At 44.9% G+C, this 19,786-nt stretch overlaps 1 protein-coding gene across 2 annotated transcripts in view; it reads right to left on the bottom strand.

Moving 5' to 3' along the window:
• The window catches only part of Supt6h (SPT6 homolog, histone chaperone), a 42,295-nt gene that overhangs the window by 8,838 nt on the left and 13,671 nt on the right, over nt 1–19,786 (bottom strand). The window contains exons 9-32 of one of the 2 annotated variants that reach the window (XM_005349461.3): nt 19,455–19,571; nt 19,012–19,101; nt 18,686–18,828; nt 16,975–17,123; nt 16,752–16,850; nt 16,257–16,386; nt 16,021–16,171; nt 15,738–15,892; nt 15,382–15,577; nt 14,573–14,712; nt 14,346–14,463; nt 13,222–13,298; nt 12,854–12,989; nt 12,421–12,558; nt 12,182–12,349; nt 10,590–10,717; nt 9,362–9,569; nt 8,577–8,724; nt 7,128–7,270; nt 5,497–5,637; nt 2,875–3,070; nt 2,282–2,520; nt 1,677–1,790; nt 1,384–1,508 (exon numbers count right to left, since the gene is read on the bottom strand). In XM_005349461.3, the coding sequence (XP_005349518.1) occupies nt 1,384–1,508; nt 1,677–1,790; nt 2,282–2,520; nt 2,875–3,070; nt 5,497–5,637; nt 7,128–7,270; nt 8,577–8,724; nt 9,362–9,569; nt 10,590–10,717; nt 12,182–12,349; nt 12,421–12,558; nt 12,854–12,989; nt 13,222–13,298; nt 14,346–14,463; nt 14,573–14,712; nt 15,382–15,577; nt 15,738–15,892; nt 16,021–16,171; nt 16,257–16,386; nt 16,752–16,850; nt 16,975–17,123; nt 18,686–18,828; nt 19,012–19,101; nt 19,455–19,571 (3,449 nt within the window). Of the gene's footprint in view, nt 1–1,280; nt 1,509–1,676; nt 1,791–2,281; nt 2,521–2,874; nt 3,071–5,496; nt 5,638–7,127; nt 7,271–8,576; nt 8,725–9,361; nt 9,570–10,589; nt 10,718–12,181; nt 12,350–12,420; nt 12,559–12,853; nt 12,990–13,221; nt 13,299–14,345; nt 14,464–14,572; nt 14,713–15,381; nt 15,578–15,737; nt 15,893–16,020; nt 16,172–16,256; nt 16,387–16,751; nt 16,851–16,974; nt 17,124–18,685; nt 18,829–19,011; nt 19,102–19,454; nt 19,572–19,786 lie in introns of those variants that run through there. The other variant, XM_026780100.1, reaches the window with a different exon arrangement.

The following is a 19,786-nucleotide window of genomic DNA, read 5'->3' as shown; positions in this document are numbered from 1 at the left end:
AGCAACCACATGGTGGCTCACAACCATCTGCAATGAGATCTGATGCCCTCTTCTGGTGTACAAGAATACACCCAGGCAAAACACTATACATAATAAATAAATAAATTAAAAAAAAAAAAAAAGGAGAAAAGACAAACTCTTTAAGCACTCGAAAGGTGTTTAGTCTGTCCTCACTCACTATTTGTGAGAGTAGCCAACTGGCTAAGAGGATGGGCCTTACTTAGTTTCATACCTGGTTCTAGTTCTAAGTTTGAGTTCTGTATTTACCGCCCATGTACCAAGCACAACAGCCCTTAGACCTAAAGGACAGTCACAAGGAACAATGGAGCAAGTATACAAGGCAGTCATCATACCTAAACATAGTGCTACGCTCACTCAAGAAGAGCCACAAACAATGAGACAATGCTAAACATGCTGAAGGCCTCACTTACACTCAGTCAAAAACTACTTTCTAAATCTCCACACACAGACAGAAGTCAAGGAGTCTCTGCTCCCTTCTATGAGAAGCTACTGTGTTGAATTTTTCTTTCATGTCCTCAACTTTCTTATGTGGTCTTCATGAGATGTTCATAGTCTCACAGTGTCCTGGCTGCCACTCTAGGTATTTCAAAAAAGAGCATGATATTCCAGGTGCCACAAGGCTCCAGAGCCCCACTATGTATCACACATGTGACCAATACAGTGCTAAGGGTAGGATGGCTCCTTCCAGGCAGAGAAGGCAGCTATCATCACTAGAGTGTTTAAAAGACCTAAGCAGGTCACCCTAAGGAAACTGGACAGGGTGAGCTAGAGAGGTACAGAAGGAATGCCTCAGACAAAGCAGCCTGCCAGTCATACATGGAAGGGAACAGAGTAGGAGACACATCCACCTCATCCACACTCAGAAGATACACAATGTAGCATCAGTGAGCTACCGTGTGCTGAAAGTTCTGGAAAAATGAATGAGGGAGCCTTCCTAATCACTGCAGTGCCTGGGGAGTGGTAGCGAAGGGAATTCCTTTTCTAGTGTGGATGAAGGTGACTTTCTTAGGTGACTCGTTGCTTTCTGTCTCTACCAGGCATGCAGACAACACTGTCATTTACATCACATTACATCATAATCAATCAGCTTACGAAGGAAGGAAGGAAGGAAGGAAGGAAGGAAGGAAGGAAGGAAGGAAGGAAGGAAGGAAAAGAATCAGCAACAAAACCAAACCACCACAAAATTCTCCTGATGCATACAATTCTGTGCAGTCACTGCCTGGATAGATGTGCATCATGAACCCCTTTCCCTACCTCTCAACGGGTTAAGAGGACGAAGGAAGGTGGAACCAGAGTGGTGTGGCTCTCTTCTAGCCTATGTGTAGACCCCAAAGGCAGCAGCTTCTCAGCACCAGTGCTCACCTGGGTTTACCCCGGGGTTGGTATCCCAGAAGGAACTTGCCGGGAAGTTCCTTGCAGGCACAGATGAAGTAAGGGATGAAGGTGGGCTTCTCCTTCTTAGTTTTGATGAGCAGCTCCTCTAACTTCTGGGGGTAGAATGAGGGGGACAGGTTGGAATGGTAGAGCATGCTTGATATACAATGACTGGTACATACGCACATATACTTCTTTCAGCACTGAGACCCCTACACTCAGAGGAAGTGTCCACCCTTAAGAGCCTGGAAGGTGTCATCCTCACAGCGTCTCAGACTTACCTTCCGGTCTCCACCACTACAGTCCTGGTAATACTTGTGGTTCAGAAGGTCTCGAGCAAAAGAAGCCATGGGCTGGACATAGCGGGCAACAATCTCATCCAAGTCTTCAAATTCCTACAGGAAGACCATTAAGACCTCACATGTCACATCCAGACCCGAGACTCTTTTATAACCACCCTGAAGGGACATGACAGCAGTTCTGCTCAGCAGGGGCTGACTTCCCCCTCATTCTACTGCAAAATCCCTTCAATTTATCAACTGGTTTGACTAAATCCCAGACACTGGCTTATCAGAATAAAGTTCTTTAAATAATAACTGTGATGTTTCACTGTATTTAGGAACAACGGGGAACTTTGGATATCTCCCTACTGAACACAGATAAGAGACCTCATGTGTATGTATGTATGCACTCCATCATTTTCTTCACTTCCTCAATATTTCTCTCTAAGCGATTTTAAAATTAGAAATATGGGGGGGGGGGAGCTAGTAATTTATTCTATAAATTACCTTGCTTTGTTGTGTTGCATATCACAAATATGTATGATGTGTTCAAGTTAGGTGTCAGGTGAAAGCAACCAGAAAGAACTTGTTCAGGCACGGCTCACCTCACTGTTGATCCATAAAGTGGCTCCCAGGCTGAAGGCATTTTCCTTGCCCTCCTCCCGCACATCCACATGCTGGTAGATGCCATCACTGACTTTCCAGGTTACGGTCAGATGGTTTTCACCCTTGCTGCTGGGCCGGATGATAACATCGCCTTGGTCCATGGTCTCCATCATCTTTTCTGCTTGCTTGAAATTTATGTTATGGAAAGATGGATGTGCAATCACTCGCTTGATGTATGCTGAAGGGGGCAGGAGAGAGACAGACCAGGTGATGGGTTAGGAGCTGACAGCAACAGGAGAATCATGGATAGCTTTTGACCCACTATGGGATTCTGAGACACTTTCTGGGCTTGGGTTCTCTGATGTGAATGAGCTGTCAACCTCAGTTCTTAGACTGAGTAAATGAAGTTTAGCAAAATGTAAAGCAGGAGACTGTGGTTCCAGTTCTGCTCACACTTGTCTTTCATGCCTCTGGGCCTCATAAAACCGGGTACCCTCACCCCCTGGGGAACTGATGCACATAAACTCTGCAGCCTAAGTCCCCAAGTATAAGCTGTAGCATTCAGGTGCAAGGCCCACTGCTGGTCACTCACTAGTTCGTTGCTGCTTTCGCTTCATGTCCTCTTCCTGCTTGTGGTCTGCAGCTTCAGCATCAAAATCATAGTAGGTGTCCTTGGGCAGTTTCCACTCATTGTTCCTGTCCATGAGGTCTGAGGTCCGGCAGGTCAGGTCTGCACTGAACTTTTCAATATCAATCTTCATGATACGGCAGTGAACAGTCATCCCCACCTAGATCCACAGAACATGTGAGCTGGAAGGGACAAAGATTATCTAGTCCAATGTTTTATTTATTTATTTATTTATTTTTTTTGGTTTTTCGAGACAGGGTTTCTCTGTGGTTTTGGAGCCCGTCCTGGAACTAGCTCTTGTAGACCAGGTCTCGAACTCACAGAGATCCGCCTGCCTCTGCCTCCCGAGTGCTGGGATTAAAGGTGTGCGCCACCACCGCCCGGCTAGTCCAATGTTTTATTTCACATAGAACTGCAAAGCCCAAACAGAAAGGTGGGGTTTGCCCAAAGTCAGCTACCAAATGGCAGGGTAGAATTTGGAGTGGGCAGGTGTATGCTGGAAAACTGGAAGGTCATTACCAGCATTCTTCTGCTCGCTAAAGCTCACGCTCTTTTCTGAGAAGCTGTTTGTCTATTTCTCCTGATTTAAGCAGTCTTTTTGGATCCTGTTGAAAATCCTCACTTCACTATAAGAACGTCTTTTTTGAGCCTTAAGCCCACAGCCCTCCCAGACTGACTCATACAGGTTAGGAAAGTTGGATGAAAATGGCCCCCAGACTCATATATTTGTATGCTTAGTCTTCAGATGAACTGTTGGAAAGATTAGGAAGCAGGGCCTAGTTGCAGGAGGGGTGTCACTAGGATTAGTTTTGAGGGTTCAAAAGCCCAGGCTAGACCAGCACCTTTCTCTGCCTGTGGCCTATGGATGGATCAGTATGTAAAAAACTCTCAGCTACTGCTTTAGAGCCATGCCTGCCACCTTTCCACCATGATGATTATGAAATTGACCAAAAAAAAAAAAAAAAAGAAAAAAGAAAAGAAAAGAAAAGAAATTTATGCCTTGGCAAGGCTGAAGCATGCATGGGAAGCCTGTATATGGTGGCTATGTTGAACTTGTTCATATTAGGTTTCAAGGTCTATGTTGATAAGGATGACTGATCAGGTCTCTTCCTTAAAAGGGCACCAGATCTCATTACAGAGGGTTGTGAGCCACTATGCGGTTGCTGGGAATTTAACTCAGGAGTTTTGGAAGAGCAGGCAGTGCTCTTAGCTGCTGAGTCATGATGCTCATGGACTAACCTAAAACTGTTAAGTAAGCTTCCAATTAAATGCTTTCTTGTATAAGCTGCCTTGGTCATGTTGTCTTTTCGCAGCAATAAAACAGTAAGTAACTAAGACACAGGGTGTCTGGCAAATCTGGATCCAGCCACACCACTGACTTAGATGTCTCTAAAGAAATCGGGGAGCTGAAGAGGTGGCTCAACTACTAGAATGCTTTCCCAGCATTCACAGACCCTAGATTTAATTCCTAGCACTACACAGAAACAGGATGGCACATGCCTGTTAATTTTAACACTTGGGAGGTAGAGGCAGGGAGATTAGAAGTTGAAGGTCCTCCCTCAGCTACATACAAAATTGAAGCTGGGTTACATAAGACCCTATCTTAGAGGAGAAAAAGCATATCTGAAGTTGTAGGATTAGAGACAAAATAGAGATGGCTGGGGGGACGGTTCAGTGTGTAAAGGCACTTATGCAAGCCTAGAGACCTGAGTCTGATCCTACACAAGGAACCATAAAAACTGAGGTAAAACTGGGTATAGTGGTGCACACCTTTAACCCCAGCACTCAGGAGAGAGAGGCAAGCAGATCTCTATAATGGTCTATAACATCAAGTTATAAGTCTCAAAAACTAAACATATGCCCCACCCTGCCCCCAATCCAAACCAACAACCCAGGGTGGAAGGAGAGGGTCAACTCTGGAAAAGCTGTTCTTTGACCACCAAGTGTACAATAGTACACGGGGTGGAGGACAGAACACGGACCACACTCACTGACTGTCTAACACACACACACACACACACACACACACACACACACACACACACACACACATAAACACACGGGGTGGAGGACAGAACGAACACAATGAGTGTCTAGCTGAAGCGCAGTTCACGGTGGCTGCAGGAGGAGACTTACTGCCAACCTCTCATTCAGACCTTCCTTCTGTGTGGTCCTGTCCTACTGTGAAGCCCAGAGGTAGTCTATAGACAGGGCTGTGTCACACAGCTCTGCAATCTCCTGAGCAACACTATCTAAAGGGGAGAACAGGCAGTGCTTTCTTATTTGTGAGGTTGGGTCTCACTTTCTGCCTTGTGCTAAAACCACAGCTTCCCACACAGGAAGGAACCCTTTCCCAAAGGGCTTGAGACCAGCAGAAACTGCTTTACAAATGCAGCAGACAAAAGCCACTACTCATTCAGATGCTCCCAACCGGCTTCTTCCAGTTATTATAAATCCTCTTTCTGCCCTCAACACCAGCAGTCACTGGGAACAGAGCCCAACTCCTGGTGGGGGCAGCCCCAAGTTAGAAAGCCCAAGTAGGGCAACTGGAAAACACACTACTCCACAGGCTAGTCATCCATCTACCTTCACTCGCTCCTCTGGCCTCTTCACCACCTTGTCACTGAGAAATTTGGTAGGGATGAAGCCAGTGACACCATTGTCAAGCCTTGTTTTCACACCAATGGCCTGGCCAGGGCACGAACCACTGTCGAAGTGGTTCCAGACCTGAGAAGAGAAAGGAGGTTGATTGTTAAGATTCTGGAGCTCCTGTGTTCAGAAGAGAGTACTGGGGGAGTGGGAAGACTGGAGAGATGGCCCAGTGGTTAAGAGTATTTATTTCTCTTGCAAAGAACCTGGGATCAATTCCCAGTATCCATACAGAAGCTCACAAATAATAACTCTAGTTATAAGGGCAAATGTCCTTTTCTGACCTCTGAAGGCACCAAGTATACCACATGGTACACATATACCCACACAGGCAAAATAGTCACATTAAAAATAAAGTGAATATATCTTAAAAAAAGAAAAATCAGGGAGTTAGCAAGATGACTCAGTGGGGAAAGGCTCCTGCCACCAGGCCTGATGACCTTAGTTTGATCCCTGGGATGCATGCAATAGGAGAATCCCCCACCCCCACTAACCGACACACACACAAATGGTGTGTACACAAATATACAAAAGAAATAAGAAGGGCTGGAGAGATGGCTCAGTGGTTAAGAGCATTGCCTGCTCTTCCAAAGGTCCTGAGTTCAATTCCCAGCAACCACATGGTGGCTCACAACCATCTGAATGAAATGAGATCTGATGCCCTCTTCTGGCTGCAGGCAGACACACAGACAGAATATTGTATACATAATAAATAAATAAATAAATATTTAAAAAAAAGAAATAAGAAAACTAAAAACCACACAAACCAACAGAAAAGGGTATCTAAGGTTGCTGTAACTTATTCTACCACTGAGGCTCGGCACTGGTCTGGAAACTCAGTTACACACCAAACAAATCTGTGAACGTCCAGATTCCTTGACTTCATGTTTGTCACTAAGGTCATTAGATGAAACTTTCACGCTCAACCAACTGACTTCCTAATTCCACTGTGGTTTCTTTTGTTCTGTTCTGTCCTAGTGAGTGTGACAAGTATCTATACAAGAACTTGCTATAATGGACCTAATATAAGTGAAAAAGCAGAAAACGCTAGGTGACGTTAAAAAAGAACGTGATAGCTGGGTATGGTGACGCACACCTTAAATTTCAGCACTGAGGAGGCAGAGGCAGGATCTATCTCTATGAGTTCAAAGCCAGCCTCATCTACATAGTGAGCTCCAGGCCAGTCAAGGGTACATAATGAGACCTCATCTACAGAGGGAAAAAAAAAAGAAATATAAAAGGTAGGCAGGCACATCATGCCTAAAAGAATCAAGGGAAACCAGAGCGGGGATAATACAAAAATCATACAGAGGCATGCATAAGGACACTGTCTACTCTGTGGATGAAAACACATCGCCTAACTCGCCAGAGTGACAGGCGGAAAGTAGGGCAAGAATTAGAGGTTACAGTGACTGCATCAGAAGGAAAGAGGAGATCCATGTTAAAATTGTCTTCCACCCCCTTCCTTTGTGTACTTTTTTGATGAGAGCATGAACTAAAATATTCTCTCAAATCATCAGACTTCTCAGTTTAAAAAAAACAACTTACAGCAACACTGCAGCACATACCTCGCTTAGTTCAGGGAAGTTGTCCTGTTGACAGAAGGGGCACTGCCACAGTCCTGTCTCATCATTTCGGATGGCCTGGTCATAGCTCTCACCCTGTGGGCGCCTGTGAGCAATGCCAGTAACATTACAGATGATGAGCTTTCCTATAGGAAAGAAAGCAGGTTACTAAGAGAATGGAGGGAGTCAGGCGGTGGTAGTGCACACTTTAATCCCAGCACTCGGGAGGCAGAGACAGGCACATCTCTGGGAGTTCGAGGCCAGCGTGGTCTATAGAGAAAGTTCCAGGACAGGCCCCAAAGCTACGCAGAGAAACCCTATCTTGAAAAAGAAAAAAAAACAACAACAACAAAAAAATGAGACTAGAGAGCTGCCTCCTTCCCACTGCCCCTTGCTGACACAACTCATCTCACAGCATCTCATCCTGGAGGGCTGAGACCTTCCCTACATTTAATGTCAGAGAAATAATGCCTAAAAGACAACTCCAAGAAAGACCTTAAAGTAAGATAGAGACAGAACTTCATTTGTACTTTGGCGGTGTTGGGGATTGAACTCAGGGCCTTGAAAATACTAGAGAAATGCTACAACAGGGAGTTACACCTGCCTTTTACCTTTCACTGTGAGATCCTTCTCACCAAATTCCTGTGAATTCACTCTGTAGCTTTGGCTGTCCCCAAATTTACAGTCCTCCTGCTTTACCCTCCCAAGTAGGAGAGGTGACGGGTCTGCGCCAACAGGTGCGGACAGATTTGACTTCCAGTCTAGGCCTTGCATTATTTCCTAAGAGCTATACTGGTTAATTTTGTCAACTTCACAAAAAGTAGAGTCACCTAAGAAGAGGAGACATCAACTGAGGAATTACTCTATCAGGTTGGCCTGTGGACATGTCATTGGGGACATTTTTTGACTGCTAACTGAAAGGGGGCCTAGCCTACCATGGACAGCGTCACTCCTAGGCAAGTACTGTGGGATGAAGAAAGGCAGTTGAACACGAGCCTGATAGCAAGCCAGTAAAAGCAAGCGGCATTGCTCCATGGTGTCTGCTTCAGTCCCTGCCTCAAGCAGAAGGAAGTCCTGGCTTCCTTCCCTCAATGATGGACTCTAACCTGGAAGATGTAATAAGCGCTTTCCTCCTCAAAAGCTGCTTTTGGTCAGTGCTTCATCCCAGCATCAGGAAAGCAACTAGGACAACAGGTCTCTTGGTCTTCCTCACCTGACATACAAACTTTTTTCGGTTTGTTTTTTTCGAGACAGGGTTTCTATGTGTATCCCTAGGTGTTCTGGAACTTGTTCTGCAGACCAGCCTGCCTCTGGGAGGATTAAAGGTGTGTGCCACCATACCCTGCAAAACTGTCTTTCTCTACTGAAATCATTTACAGTTTATGTGCATGTGGTAAATGCCTGAGTTCCCCAACAGCATTCTCTGAGTATAAATACAGACTCATAACTCACCAATGTAGAAGGTCTCCGGAGTCTCTTTGGTTAACATATTGAAGATCTCCTCTGTGTTAGGAGAGCGGTAGGCTGTCCTGAGGTCCTTATACCGACAACTGAGCTCTGCTCGGATATCATACAGTGTGATGTGCTTGTCACCATAGCCCTGGGGAAGACGTCCATTAGGAAAAGCCTCACAGCCCCCAACCTGACTCCCTGGGAATTTTAGTGACAGGAGGTATACAGTTTGCACCTGTCCATGCTTTTCTTTACTGTCAACATTTACTGAAGGAAATTCTCACTTCTTTCTCTCACCTTTTCCCTCATTGGTGTCTATGTTGTCCAAGTAGCCCTTGAACGTGTGATCGTCCTGCTTTAGCCTCCTGAATAGCTGGGATTATTTATTACAGGTGTGTTTTACTGTTCCTATCTCAATAGAGGAGATTTCAAGGTTGCCCTTAGGACACAGTATGCTTCAGGAGCCCCATGAATAAAGGAGGCAGTGTAAAGTTCTGCTCTTGGGGAGGATTTAGAGTAAGGCCTCAAGGGCAAGCACAGTACACATCCCCACTCCCTCTGCCCTGCCCTCACTTTAAGGTCATGGTACCCGACTCTTTTCTGGCTCACTATAAGTGTCTGAAAGTTTCCTTCAACAAACCTAGTACAGCATGGGCAGGGAGAGGAAAAGGTCAAGGCTCCAACACAATAGTATCAGGGTTTCTCTTGAACATCTGCTGCCCAAGTTCCTCCCCACACAGCTGCTTGAGAAGAGTTCTTGCCTGCCAGGACTCATAGCTGCCTACCTGTCTCTCTAGTTCTTCTGCGAAGGCATCAAGGTCTAGATCCTTGAGTCGCTCTGGGTTTTCCAAGATTTCCTCAAGGGCTCCTGCAGGATTGGCGTCCTCCGCAGACTCGTCATATTCCAAGGCGTCCACTGCCATCTTCCTGGCCCATTCATATGTCTCAGGGTGGACTCGGGAGCCATCAAGGACTTCAATGTATGAGTCAGTGCTGGAGGAAGGGAAGAAACAGCAAGATATAAAACCACAAATTTCAATTAATTAACAACCCAAATGTTCACCAATGCAGAACTGGCTGGGTAAACCAGGGTACTCCATATGATGGAATACTACATAGCCATTAAAAAGAATGAAGGAAATTTATGTTTGCTGATATGGGGAGATGGCCATGATATACTGATATGTGAAAAATGCACTGCAAAACACTATGAACCATGTGATCTCACTTTTGAAGTAAATGAGTAGTTAGTAAATGCATAGCAAAAATAAAATTTAGGAAATTGTAGTATACATAAAAATTGTTATGGTAGTTTTCTCTGGGGGGTGGAATTATGGGGGACTTCCACTTTCTGTATAATAGTTCTTTCTGTTGAATTTTATATAGTGAACTTAAGAGTTATAATATAAAACAAGAAGGGGGGAAAAAACCTCTGAGAATTTGCTGGCAGCTGTTTTCCCCCATAAAGCCTTCCCAGGCTGGTCTTGCCCGTGCACTCACATGGGCCTATGTTATTCGTGGAGTGTTACAGCAAAGCTGAGTGGAAAATGAAGGTTTAGAACTTGAAGCCTATTTCCCCACTGACTTCCATTACTGAATGAGGAGCTATGTGCCCGTGGAAAAGATCCTCCAAAGACTGAGTTGATAACTTCTGGAGAGGAAGAGGTCAATAATGAAGTCTCAGTACCACCATCCTAAAACAGAACACATCTCTCTCCCCGTCCTGAGCCTCTTCACACCCATGCTCTTTTCCCATGGCCTCTTTCTGTTCCCCACTTCACCTGAGAACAATCTTATGCTTTCTCTTTTAAAGACAACACTGGTGCTTCTGTGTCTCCCTCTCACAGGAAAAAGCCTCACAACTGATCTCTTCCATAGGTCAGGGGCGACTTCTTACCTTTTCTTTAAAACATTTCTTAATTGGTCTGGGACCCTTTCAAAGGCCTAATTTCCTGACGCCCCAAATCAACGCCCAAGTAATTGCTGCTGGCCTATCTAAGCAGAGGGTATCACCTGTCCCCCAGAGAGGCAGTGTCGATCTTGAGGAAGCCAGCACAATTCATGAAGACTTTGGGACCCATGTGACACATGGTAACCAGCTGAGTTCGGCTCTCGAGACGGGTATTGTTCTGTTTCAAGATCTAGGGAAGAGGGCTAGAAGTGAGCAGGGCAGTAAAAGGGCCTGCATCCCTAGACTGTTTTCTGTTAAATTTCTATCGTTCGGCCAGGCGGTGGCGGCACACGCCTTTAATCCCAGCACCTAGGAGGCAGAGGCAGGCGAATCTCTGTGAATTCGAGGCCAGCCTGGTCTACAAGAGCTAGTTCCAGGACAGGCTCCAAAAAACTACAGAGAAACCTTGTCTCGGGGGGAAAAAAATTCTATGGCTTGACCTCTGTCAAATATAGCATCTGGGACACCACCAAGTTACCACTTAATAATGCCTTTATTGAGATACAACTTACCTATCAGACTATGTATAGCTGGGCATGGTGGCACACATGTGTAATGCTAGATTAAGGCAGAAGGATCATAAGGTTCAAGGTCAACCTCACCTACAAATTAAGCTTGAGGCCACTGAATGTTAAAAGAAATGGCCTCAAAAATAAATAAATGAATAATAATAATAAAAAAAAAAATCCAAGGCCAGGTGGTGGTGACACACATCTTTAATCCCAGTTTTTGGGAGGCAGGTGGAATCTCTGAGTTTGAGGCCAGCTAGGGGAAACCCTGTCTTGAAGAAAAAAAACAAAACAAAACAAACCAGACTACAGCTGGAAAGATGGCTTAGAGGTTAAGAGCACTGGCTGTTCTTCTAGAGGTCCTAAGTTCAATTCCCAGCACCTATACACTGGCTCACAACCATCTATAATTTGATCTGATACCCTCTTCTGGTATGTAGGCAGAATACTGTATACATAACATTGGGGGGGACGGTTATCTGTGTAACAGCCCTAGCTGTTCTGGATCTTGCTCCGTAGACCAGGCTGGCCTTGAACTCAGAGATCCACCTGCCTCTGCTTCCTGAGTGCTGGGATTAAAATTCTGTGCCACCACCGACCGTCCAAAATAATCTTAAAAACGAAAAGGAAAATCCAGGTCTACAAAGTGAGTTCCAGGGCAAACACAGGGAACCTCTATGTAGAAAAACCACAAAAAAACTAATAATAATAATAATCTAAGAGCTCAATTAATTGACTTCACCCACAATTCAAAAATAAGAGTGCGTCTTAAAAAAAAAAAAGAAAAGGAAAATCCAACCCAAAAGACGATGACATGTGACTATGTATGGCTTGAAAGTGTACAGAAACAAAGAGAGCAACATTCATGTTAGGAAAACAGTGTTATGAACGCTGTTGAAGCTCTCTGAGGTTCTTTTCTGTTTGCACTGGGAGGAGAAACTGCTGTTCTGGTTTCTCTTGCTTCCATCATGGCTATGGCCACCACAGCACAGTAGTGAGGATTAAGGGCTTGCCTACTAGGCCTGAGGTTGGCTCTGAAGCTGGGTAGTTCTCAACAACTTGCTTTACCTCCCTAATCTGTCAATCACATTGGCAAAGCTTTTCACACTCAATGAAATGATATTTTCTTATCAATCCAAGCCTACCTTCAGCAGGTGGGTTCCTTTTCGAGGTCCTAGGCCACAGACATACTGGATCAAGGCCTGGCTGTAAGGATGGGCGATAGCGCGGTTGACATCAACACCAACCTCATTGACTCGGTTGATGAATTCACAGTACAAGGCGTTGAGCAGCTCCTCTTTCACAACATGCTCCTACCAATACAGCAGCAAGTAAGGTTACTGTGCCTTCTGACCCACTTGGCTTACTTGTCCATCCTACTCACCTGCAAGGGATGAAACTTGAGACACAGGATGTCTTCATCAGAGCTGCACACCTGGGCAAATTCTATCAGAGGGTCTTGGATGCGCCGGGCTAGAGAGACGGCTTGTCTCAGAACTGGTGGATAATCCCGGAACTCTGCCTAGAACCAAAGGAAGGTCACAGAACCTTAGGGTGTCCACAGTGACAAGGTAAGAAGAAATCTAAACCATTCTGGCTTGAGCCACTTTTTAAAAATCCCCTTTGGGGCCTTTGTTTTCCAAGGACCACTTTAATCTCTGGAGCTGTCAATCTGAATTATAGTAGCCCAGAAAGTCTCTGAATGGATAAACTAACAGGTATAGCCCTAACCCTGAAACCTGCATTTCCTAGTTAATCTCTCTGGGGTTCAAAGCAGTTGCCAGGGCAAGCCACGAGGACAGGGGAATTAGCATTACCTCTGATTTCTTGCTGTTCATATACAAAATGGCCAACTCGTTGTCAACTAGCTCCACCCCAATAGAAGAAAGCTGTTGGCCTTGGTCCAGCTCATGCACTATGCGCTTTACATCCTCAATCAACATCTGGGCATCCCTGGAAGGATGAGGAGTATTGGTTAATGGATCTATTTCCTTAGGAATGGGTACTCTTGACTGAGGTGGGGTGGGGAAGAAAGAACTTCAAAGCAAAGAGGAACCATGTCTCTAAAGAGACCCCTAAAGTATCAACATTACACCCAGAAACAAAGCCAGATTAAGCAATGAGAGAAGGGTGACTTTGGGTCAAAAGCTTTGCACCAGGCCTGCCTATAGCCTCATGCTCCTACCTGTTCTCTCCTGCAACAGTAACCACATGAGGCTTCTTATTCACAAGAAACTTCTTTAGGGTTTCAATATCTTGAGCCTGGATTAAAAGAAAATTATAGCTGAAGAGTTCCAAGCATGGAAAGATTTCAAGCAAGATGAGATTTTCTTTTTAAGATTATTTTTCTGGGTATGGTAGCATGTCTTTAATCCCATCACTCAGGAAGCAGAGGCAGGCAGATCTCTGTGAGTTTGAGGCCAGCCTGGTCTACAAGAGCTCGTTTCCAGGACAGGCTCCAAAGCTACAGAGAAACCCCGTCTTAAAACAAAAAAACAATCAAGCAAAAGAGCATTCAAATTCCTCTTTCTTTAGAAAAAGAGAAGAAGGAAAGAAGCAGGGAAAAAGCTGGAATAATGCCCCACTGGCCCCCAGTCATGGAACAGTCTGACCTAGATGCTGCTAAGAACAGAAGCAGCCACTGCAGATCTAGAAGTAGACAAGGCCTAGGCACTGATGGACGCTAGAAGCAAACCACACCCAGTGAAGAGTGTCATCTACTGCCTACAAGTGAGACTGACTCCCAAAGGTGAGACGGTTTTTAAATATTAAGATGGGGAATAGACTGCCAGTAGAGTGCTGTATCTGTGTTGTACTATATATGTATTGTTTTGTGTATTTGTATAATGTATCAGCAGAGTGCGGTATCTGTGTTGTACTATATATGTATTGTTTTGTATATTTGTATAATGTATCAGCAGAGTGCTGTATCTGTGTTGTACTATATATATATTGTTTTATATATCTGTATATTGTTATCAGTAGAATGTTGTTTATTTAAATAAATGTTTTTGTTATTTAAAAAAACTTGCCAGGAGTGGTGGTGCATGCCTTAACCCCATCACTAGAGAGGCAGAGGAAAGTGGATCTATGTAAAACTTACAAAGTAAGTTTTAGCACAGGCTCCAAAGCTATAGAGAAACCCAGTCTTGAAAAACCAAAAAAGGGAGAGAGAAAAAGAAAGAAAAGATGTGATGAACCCGACTTACTTATGTGAAGTTTTGTTGTTTTGCTTAGACCACAACACTTGAACTCACTGAAGTACAGAGTACACTGAGTAAACACTTGTGATCTATTCTAGAGACCTACTTTCTTTTCCCGCTCTTCTTCTCTCCATGCAGTTCGCCGCTTGGTGAAATGGGGCAGGCGAAGGAAATCAGTCACTTCTCCCTCACCATTGACTAAGGCACAGAACACAGGGTGATCTCTGCCAGCCAGACACAGAAAGAAGAATGCAACAATTAGCAAGATGAACCACAAGTGGGAAGAAGAAACTGTGAAAGACAGGTGATGGTGCAAGGTAGGTAGGTAGGTACCTGGCAGAGGAGAAAGCAATGCCTAGGACTCGAATGCCCTTCCCCTGGTTCTCATCCATAAAGTCGTCATCTTCTTCCACCTGCTGATCTGGTCGGTAGGGAGCCACCCTCAACCAGTTGTAGAGCTTTCGGCTACAAGCCTAAAGTAGAGACACAGCCGACACTATGGTCACCAGGGCCTTCAAATGTGTAAGGGTATGTGTTCATGAAGCATATGCTCCTAGCCACCTGACAGGTCTACAACACAAACCTTTAATTGCATTCTGTTAATGGCAGCAACATAAACGAGAGACATTTAGATGAATGAAGAGGGAAGAGGCCTGGAGCAAACCTGGGCACAAGCCCTCTGCCCTGTTTTGACTCTTTCTCGCCTTACGCTCTACATGTCCCCATTCTTTCTCTAGCTATAGACAACTCTGGGCTATCTTCATTCTCAGTTCAACTAAAGACAATGAAAGCTGGGGTGTGGTGGCATAAGCATCAGAAGGACCACAAGGTCAGCTTCGGCTACAGAGACTTTGTCTTAAAAAAAAAAAAAAATCAGTAGGACCAGAGAAATGGCTCAGCAGGTAAAAGCACCTGCTGCCAACCTGAATTTAATCCATGGGACCTACACAGAAGAAAGGCAGAATCAACTTCCAAAAAATATCCTCTGATCACACATGTTCATGCACACACCCACACTTGTAATTAATAAATATAATAATGAAAAATTGGAGTTTAGGGCTAGGGCTGTGTGGTAATGTCCTTAGGTTAAATGTCTGAGCCCACCCCCAGAGAGGAGTAAGGCAGTGGCTTGCAGGCCTCACCTTTACAACACTCTCTCTGGCCTCTGCTAGCAGCTTGTTCTTGAGTTCTTTGGCCATCTGCACATACAGGAACTGCTGCAAAGCTCGTTCAATGGCCATGGTGCGCTGCCTGTTCCATTCTTGTACTTGGTGGCTGAACTCATCCCGGTAGTAAAACTGCTTGATCTCCTCGAAATATGTTTGGTCGTTGCCATACCTGAGGAAGGGCACAAAGCTCTGGTGTGTGGCGGGGAAAACATGACCCTCACACATCCATGAGTGTGTGAGGCTTGTTTACTCAGAAACAGTAGCCTATGCTCCCGAGGGCTGCCTTCCCTCCTCCAGCCCTCTCCAGCCCAGGAGTAAGCTGTATTTACCCTTCCACTCCCTTCATATCTATGCTGATGTCAATGGTGAGCAGTCCTTCATCCTCAGCCAGGCCTATCTTGAGGAACTGGTCATCTCTTAGCTCTTTAACAGGCTTGTTCTTTAAGTACTTAAAAGAATAAGCGTAGTGGGCCTCATCCACATCCTGAACACAGGGAGAAGGAATCATTAGCAGGTAGGCAGGGCTTGGCCCTGGGAGAAAAGACTGCCTTTCGGTTGGAGGCAGAAGGAGTCTAGAGTGCGGCCACACCTAGAACAACAGCCCCAACTTACCTTTCTACCTTTCTTGGTTGGGGTTATGTTTAGCTTGGCTCTCTCCTGGAAGGTTTGCCTCAGCACCTGTCTGACAAGAGGCTCCCTGGCAATCTGTAGTGCAACCATGTATCGGGCACCTTCAAGCACAGCTTCTGGTGTAGGGAACTGGCTGTGGGGACAACAGTGGAGCTGTAGGATGAGGGTGTCTCTGCCATCAGGTCACCCTTCCTTCTGGTCGTCGGCTTTATGCCCACCTGCAAACGTAATCTTTGGCCAGCTCCAAGGGCTCTGCAGGAAACTGTTCTGTCTCATGTCGTTGGTAGCTGTCACGGAGGTTCTCCCCAAACTGCTCAGGTGTGAGGCCAAACTTTTTGGCCAGGCCATCTATAGCAAACAGAGGAGTGCAAGGTGAGGCAGCAGCCTGGCAGACCGCCCAGCTGTTAGAGGCTACAGCAGCTGTTTGGGCATCAGAGTTTAAAGAGAGGCCATCAAAGAACAACAAATACAACCTGACTTTAATTATCTGGGAGACTTCTAATTACTTAGGAAATTTAAGAGACACTGGATAATCATAGAGGTAGGGAATAGAATAGAAAGATGGTTGGTTGGGGGAGTGTTTATGGAGACTCTACAGTTTATTCTTAGATGAGTGACTAATATATTCTTTCCTGTTCCTATCCACTAGGACATTACTGGAAATGTTTCCTTATTCAAAGCTGAAATGTCTATGTGAGAAAAGGTGGTTTTACCCAGCCCTGCACTCTGGCAGATAGTGTACATGTCTCGACGGGAGGCCTGCTTGAGCTCTGGTCCCCTCTGTTCCTCATCTTCAGCCTCTTCACCTTCACCTGGGAACAAAATGAGAGCAATCAGCTCTTGTTTCTAATCAGTTCCAAGGACCTGAGATGTCAAGATGTCCAAATGGCACCCAACCTAGCCATGGAGACTGGCATCGTCTTTCTCAACACTCACCCTCTTCATCTCCATCCTCCTTTATGCGTTTCAGTTTCTTACGGCTAGCCTTGGCAGCATTCTGCATCTTGGGGATGTCACGACCATAGTACAGTAAGAAATGATTGTAGACATCTTTCAGTTCATCCATTGACTGTACATCTTTGAGCCTAAAGGGGAAAGATGCAAGATCCTATTACTGGGAGCAAGCTTTGCTATAATACTTCTAATTCCCAGGAAGCAAGATCAAGTAAAGATAAGCAAATAAAGTCACAGAACAGTCCCAGACTACAGTTTCAGCACAACCAGGATATCTTAAAGGAATGTATGTTGCTGGGAGTGGTAGTGCATGGCTGTAATATTTGGAAACTGAAGCAAGAGGCCTGCCACAAGTCTGAGACAGCTTGGGACATCCTGCAACATCTGCTTCAAAAACAAACAGGTAAAGTAGGTGTGATGTCCCAGAACTTGAGAGGTGGGAATATCAGGAGTCTAAGGTCAGACTGTTCTATAGGAGATCCTGTAACAGTATATACACAAATATAGGAAAAATGCCAAACAGAAACGGTTAGTGGAAGATAAAGGCCACACCTGTGACCTCAGCACTAGAGAAACCTAGACTACAGTCTGAAGCCAGTCTGAGCTGCACAGTAAGGCACTATCTTAAATAAGTAAACAAACAAACAAACAATATAAGGAAGAGGCAGAACAGGCAACACCTGTTTAGTGAAGTTCAAAGTCTTTGAAACTACTTCTCAATATAAATGCTATCCACCAAAACCATTTGTTACCCTCCAATACCACATTATTCAGGCTCCCAAAGTACTTTCAGATTACAAAATGTTTTTCTTTTTTTAATATTTATTTATTATGTATACAATATCCTTTCTGCATGTATGCCTGAAGGCCAGAAGAGGGCGCCAGACCTCACCACAGATGGTTGTGAGCCACCACGTGGTTGCTGGGAATTGAACTCAGGAACTCTGGAAGAGCAGGCAATGCTCTTAACCTCTGAGCCATCTCTCCAGCCCCCTACAAACTGTTTCTTATGTAGCATTATCAACACGGAATAAATGCACACATTACCAAATATGTATACCTAATACAAAGGTTGCAAAGATGTAGGCACTTGCTACTGGATTGCCTGTTACTTCTCTTGTCTTGGCCTCCCCCCCCCCCCCGGTCTTTTTTGGAGACAGACATTATGTTGCCCAACTTTGAACACTACCCTCCTGCCTCAAAATCCTCTCAAGAACTGGGATTATAGGTGTGGGCCACCATACCTAATTTAAATTCCTGTTTAACAACTTAATTTTTGGTAAATAAATCTGTTTATATACTAATATGGAAATCCAAAATGAGAATCTGTCAGCTTATTCCACTGCTCCCCATGGAGTTTTATATAGTTCAAGCTAACTCTTAACTCATGACCTTCTCAGTTCTACCTTCCACTAAGCTTACAGAAGTGGACTGCCACTCAGCTAGCAAGCTCACTTTTAGCTGGGTGTGGTGGTACACACCTTCAGTCTCAACACTTGGGAGGCGAGGCAGCTTAATTTCTGAGTTCGAGGTCAGCCTAGTGAGTTCTAGGATAGAATTCGTTTTTTGATTGTATTGACAATTTGGGTTCTAAGGGCTGGGGCCCCACGTTGCAAATTCCTCAAAGAAACAATGCTCCTGAGGACCTGCCTTCAGTTAGGCGGTTCCCTGGAACAAGCCCTGTATGTCCTACCTCTCCATGTCAGTAGTATCCAAAGCCCGGATGCCATCAGCAAGAGGTTTGTCAGGATCAGCAGAGATTTGCTCATACTGATAAGCCTGCATCTTCTCAAACAGCCGTGTTAGGTTCTCTTTTCGGATTCTCAGCTGAGTCCACTAGGATAGAGGAAGGCAGGAGTGAGGACTGGAACTAAGCCCTGGCAACCCAAGTCCGCTGTTCCCTTTAGCAGACACACAAGCCAGGGAAGCTGGCAGTCCTAGAGGTCAGAGCTGTAGCACCCTGATACTGCTTTTCCTCCACCCAGTTCTCAATTCCAAGTGGCCTTTTGTCCATGTTACCTTTTCATCCCACTGCCACACTCTCCACAGGTCATTGATATGTAATTCAGGTTCCACATACTCCTTTCGGTAGAAGGCAATAAAAGGCACCTATGGTAGCAAGGATGCTGCTGTCAAGCAGAAGAAAGATCTGCAAACATCTCCTCTGCTAGAAGATAATAATTTCCTAGTCTAATAGCGCCATAAAATTCACAATTACAAGAATGATCTTTCCAACTGGCTATGCAGTGCGATGTTCTCCCCCGTGGAGTAGGTAACATTACAGACAGGCTATCTTGTCCCCTTGGTTACTAGTATCTCTTGCTAGTCACAGCACTCTTGAGTTTAAGAGACTTCTAAGGATGAGGAAGGGGGTTTACCACTTGATTGTAGCTACCTCTTGCCTCACCCTCTAAATTGTAATAAATTTCTAACCACTGGCCTACTAGAGCTCAAGGAGCAACCTCAAAATGCTGATTCCGCATGAAGCCCAGGGCCTCTTTGATCTTCTGAATCGTGCTGGGTCCTTTGCGACTGAAGCTACTAGTTGGCTGCCCACGGTCTAGGTAATCACAGCTTTCCTATAGTAAGAAGCAAAAACAAAAGAAGCAAGACACGTTACTTTTACTTCCTGTCTTAGCACACAGGAGCTTCAAAACATGAGAGCATTTTCTGATGAAATCTAAAATTTTTCTTTGCTTTTTTATCTCTCTCTCAGTTTTTTTTTAAAATTTATTTATTATGTATATAGTATTCTGCCTGTTTGTATGCCTGCAGGCCAGAAGAGGGCACCAGA

Source organism: Microtus ochrogaster, chromosome 7 (assembly GCF_000317375.1).
Source record: "Microtus ochrogaster isolate Prairie Vole_2 chromosome 7, MicOch1.0, whole genome shotgun sequence".
NCBI classification, from domain to species: Eukaryota; Metazoa; Chordata; class Mammalia; order Rodentia; family Cricetidae; genus Microtus; species Microtus ochrogaster.
The sequence above is the reverse complement of the archived record's forward strand: the minus strand, read 5'-3'. Positions and strand labels throughout refer to the sequence as shown.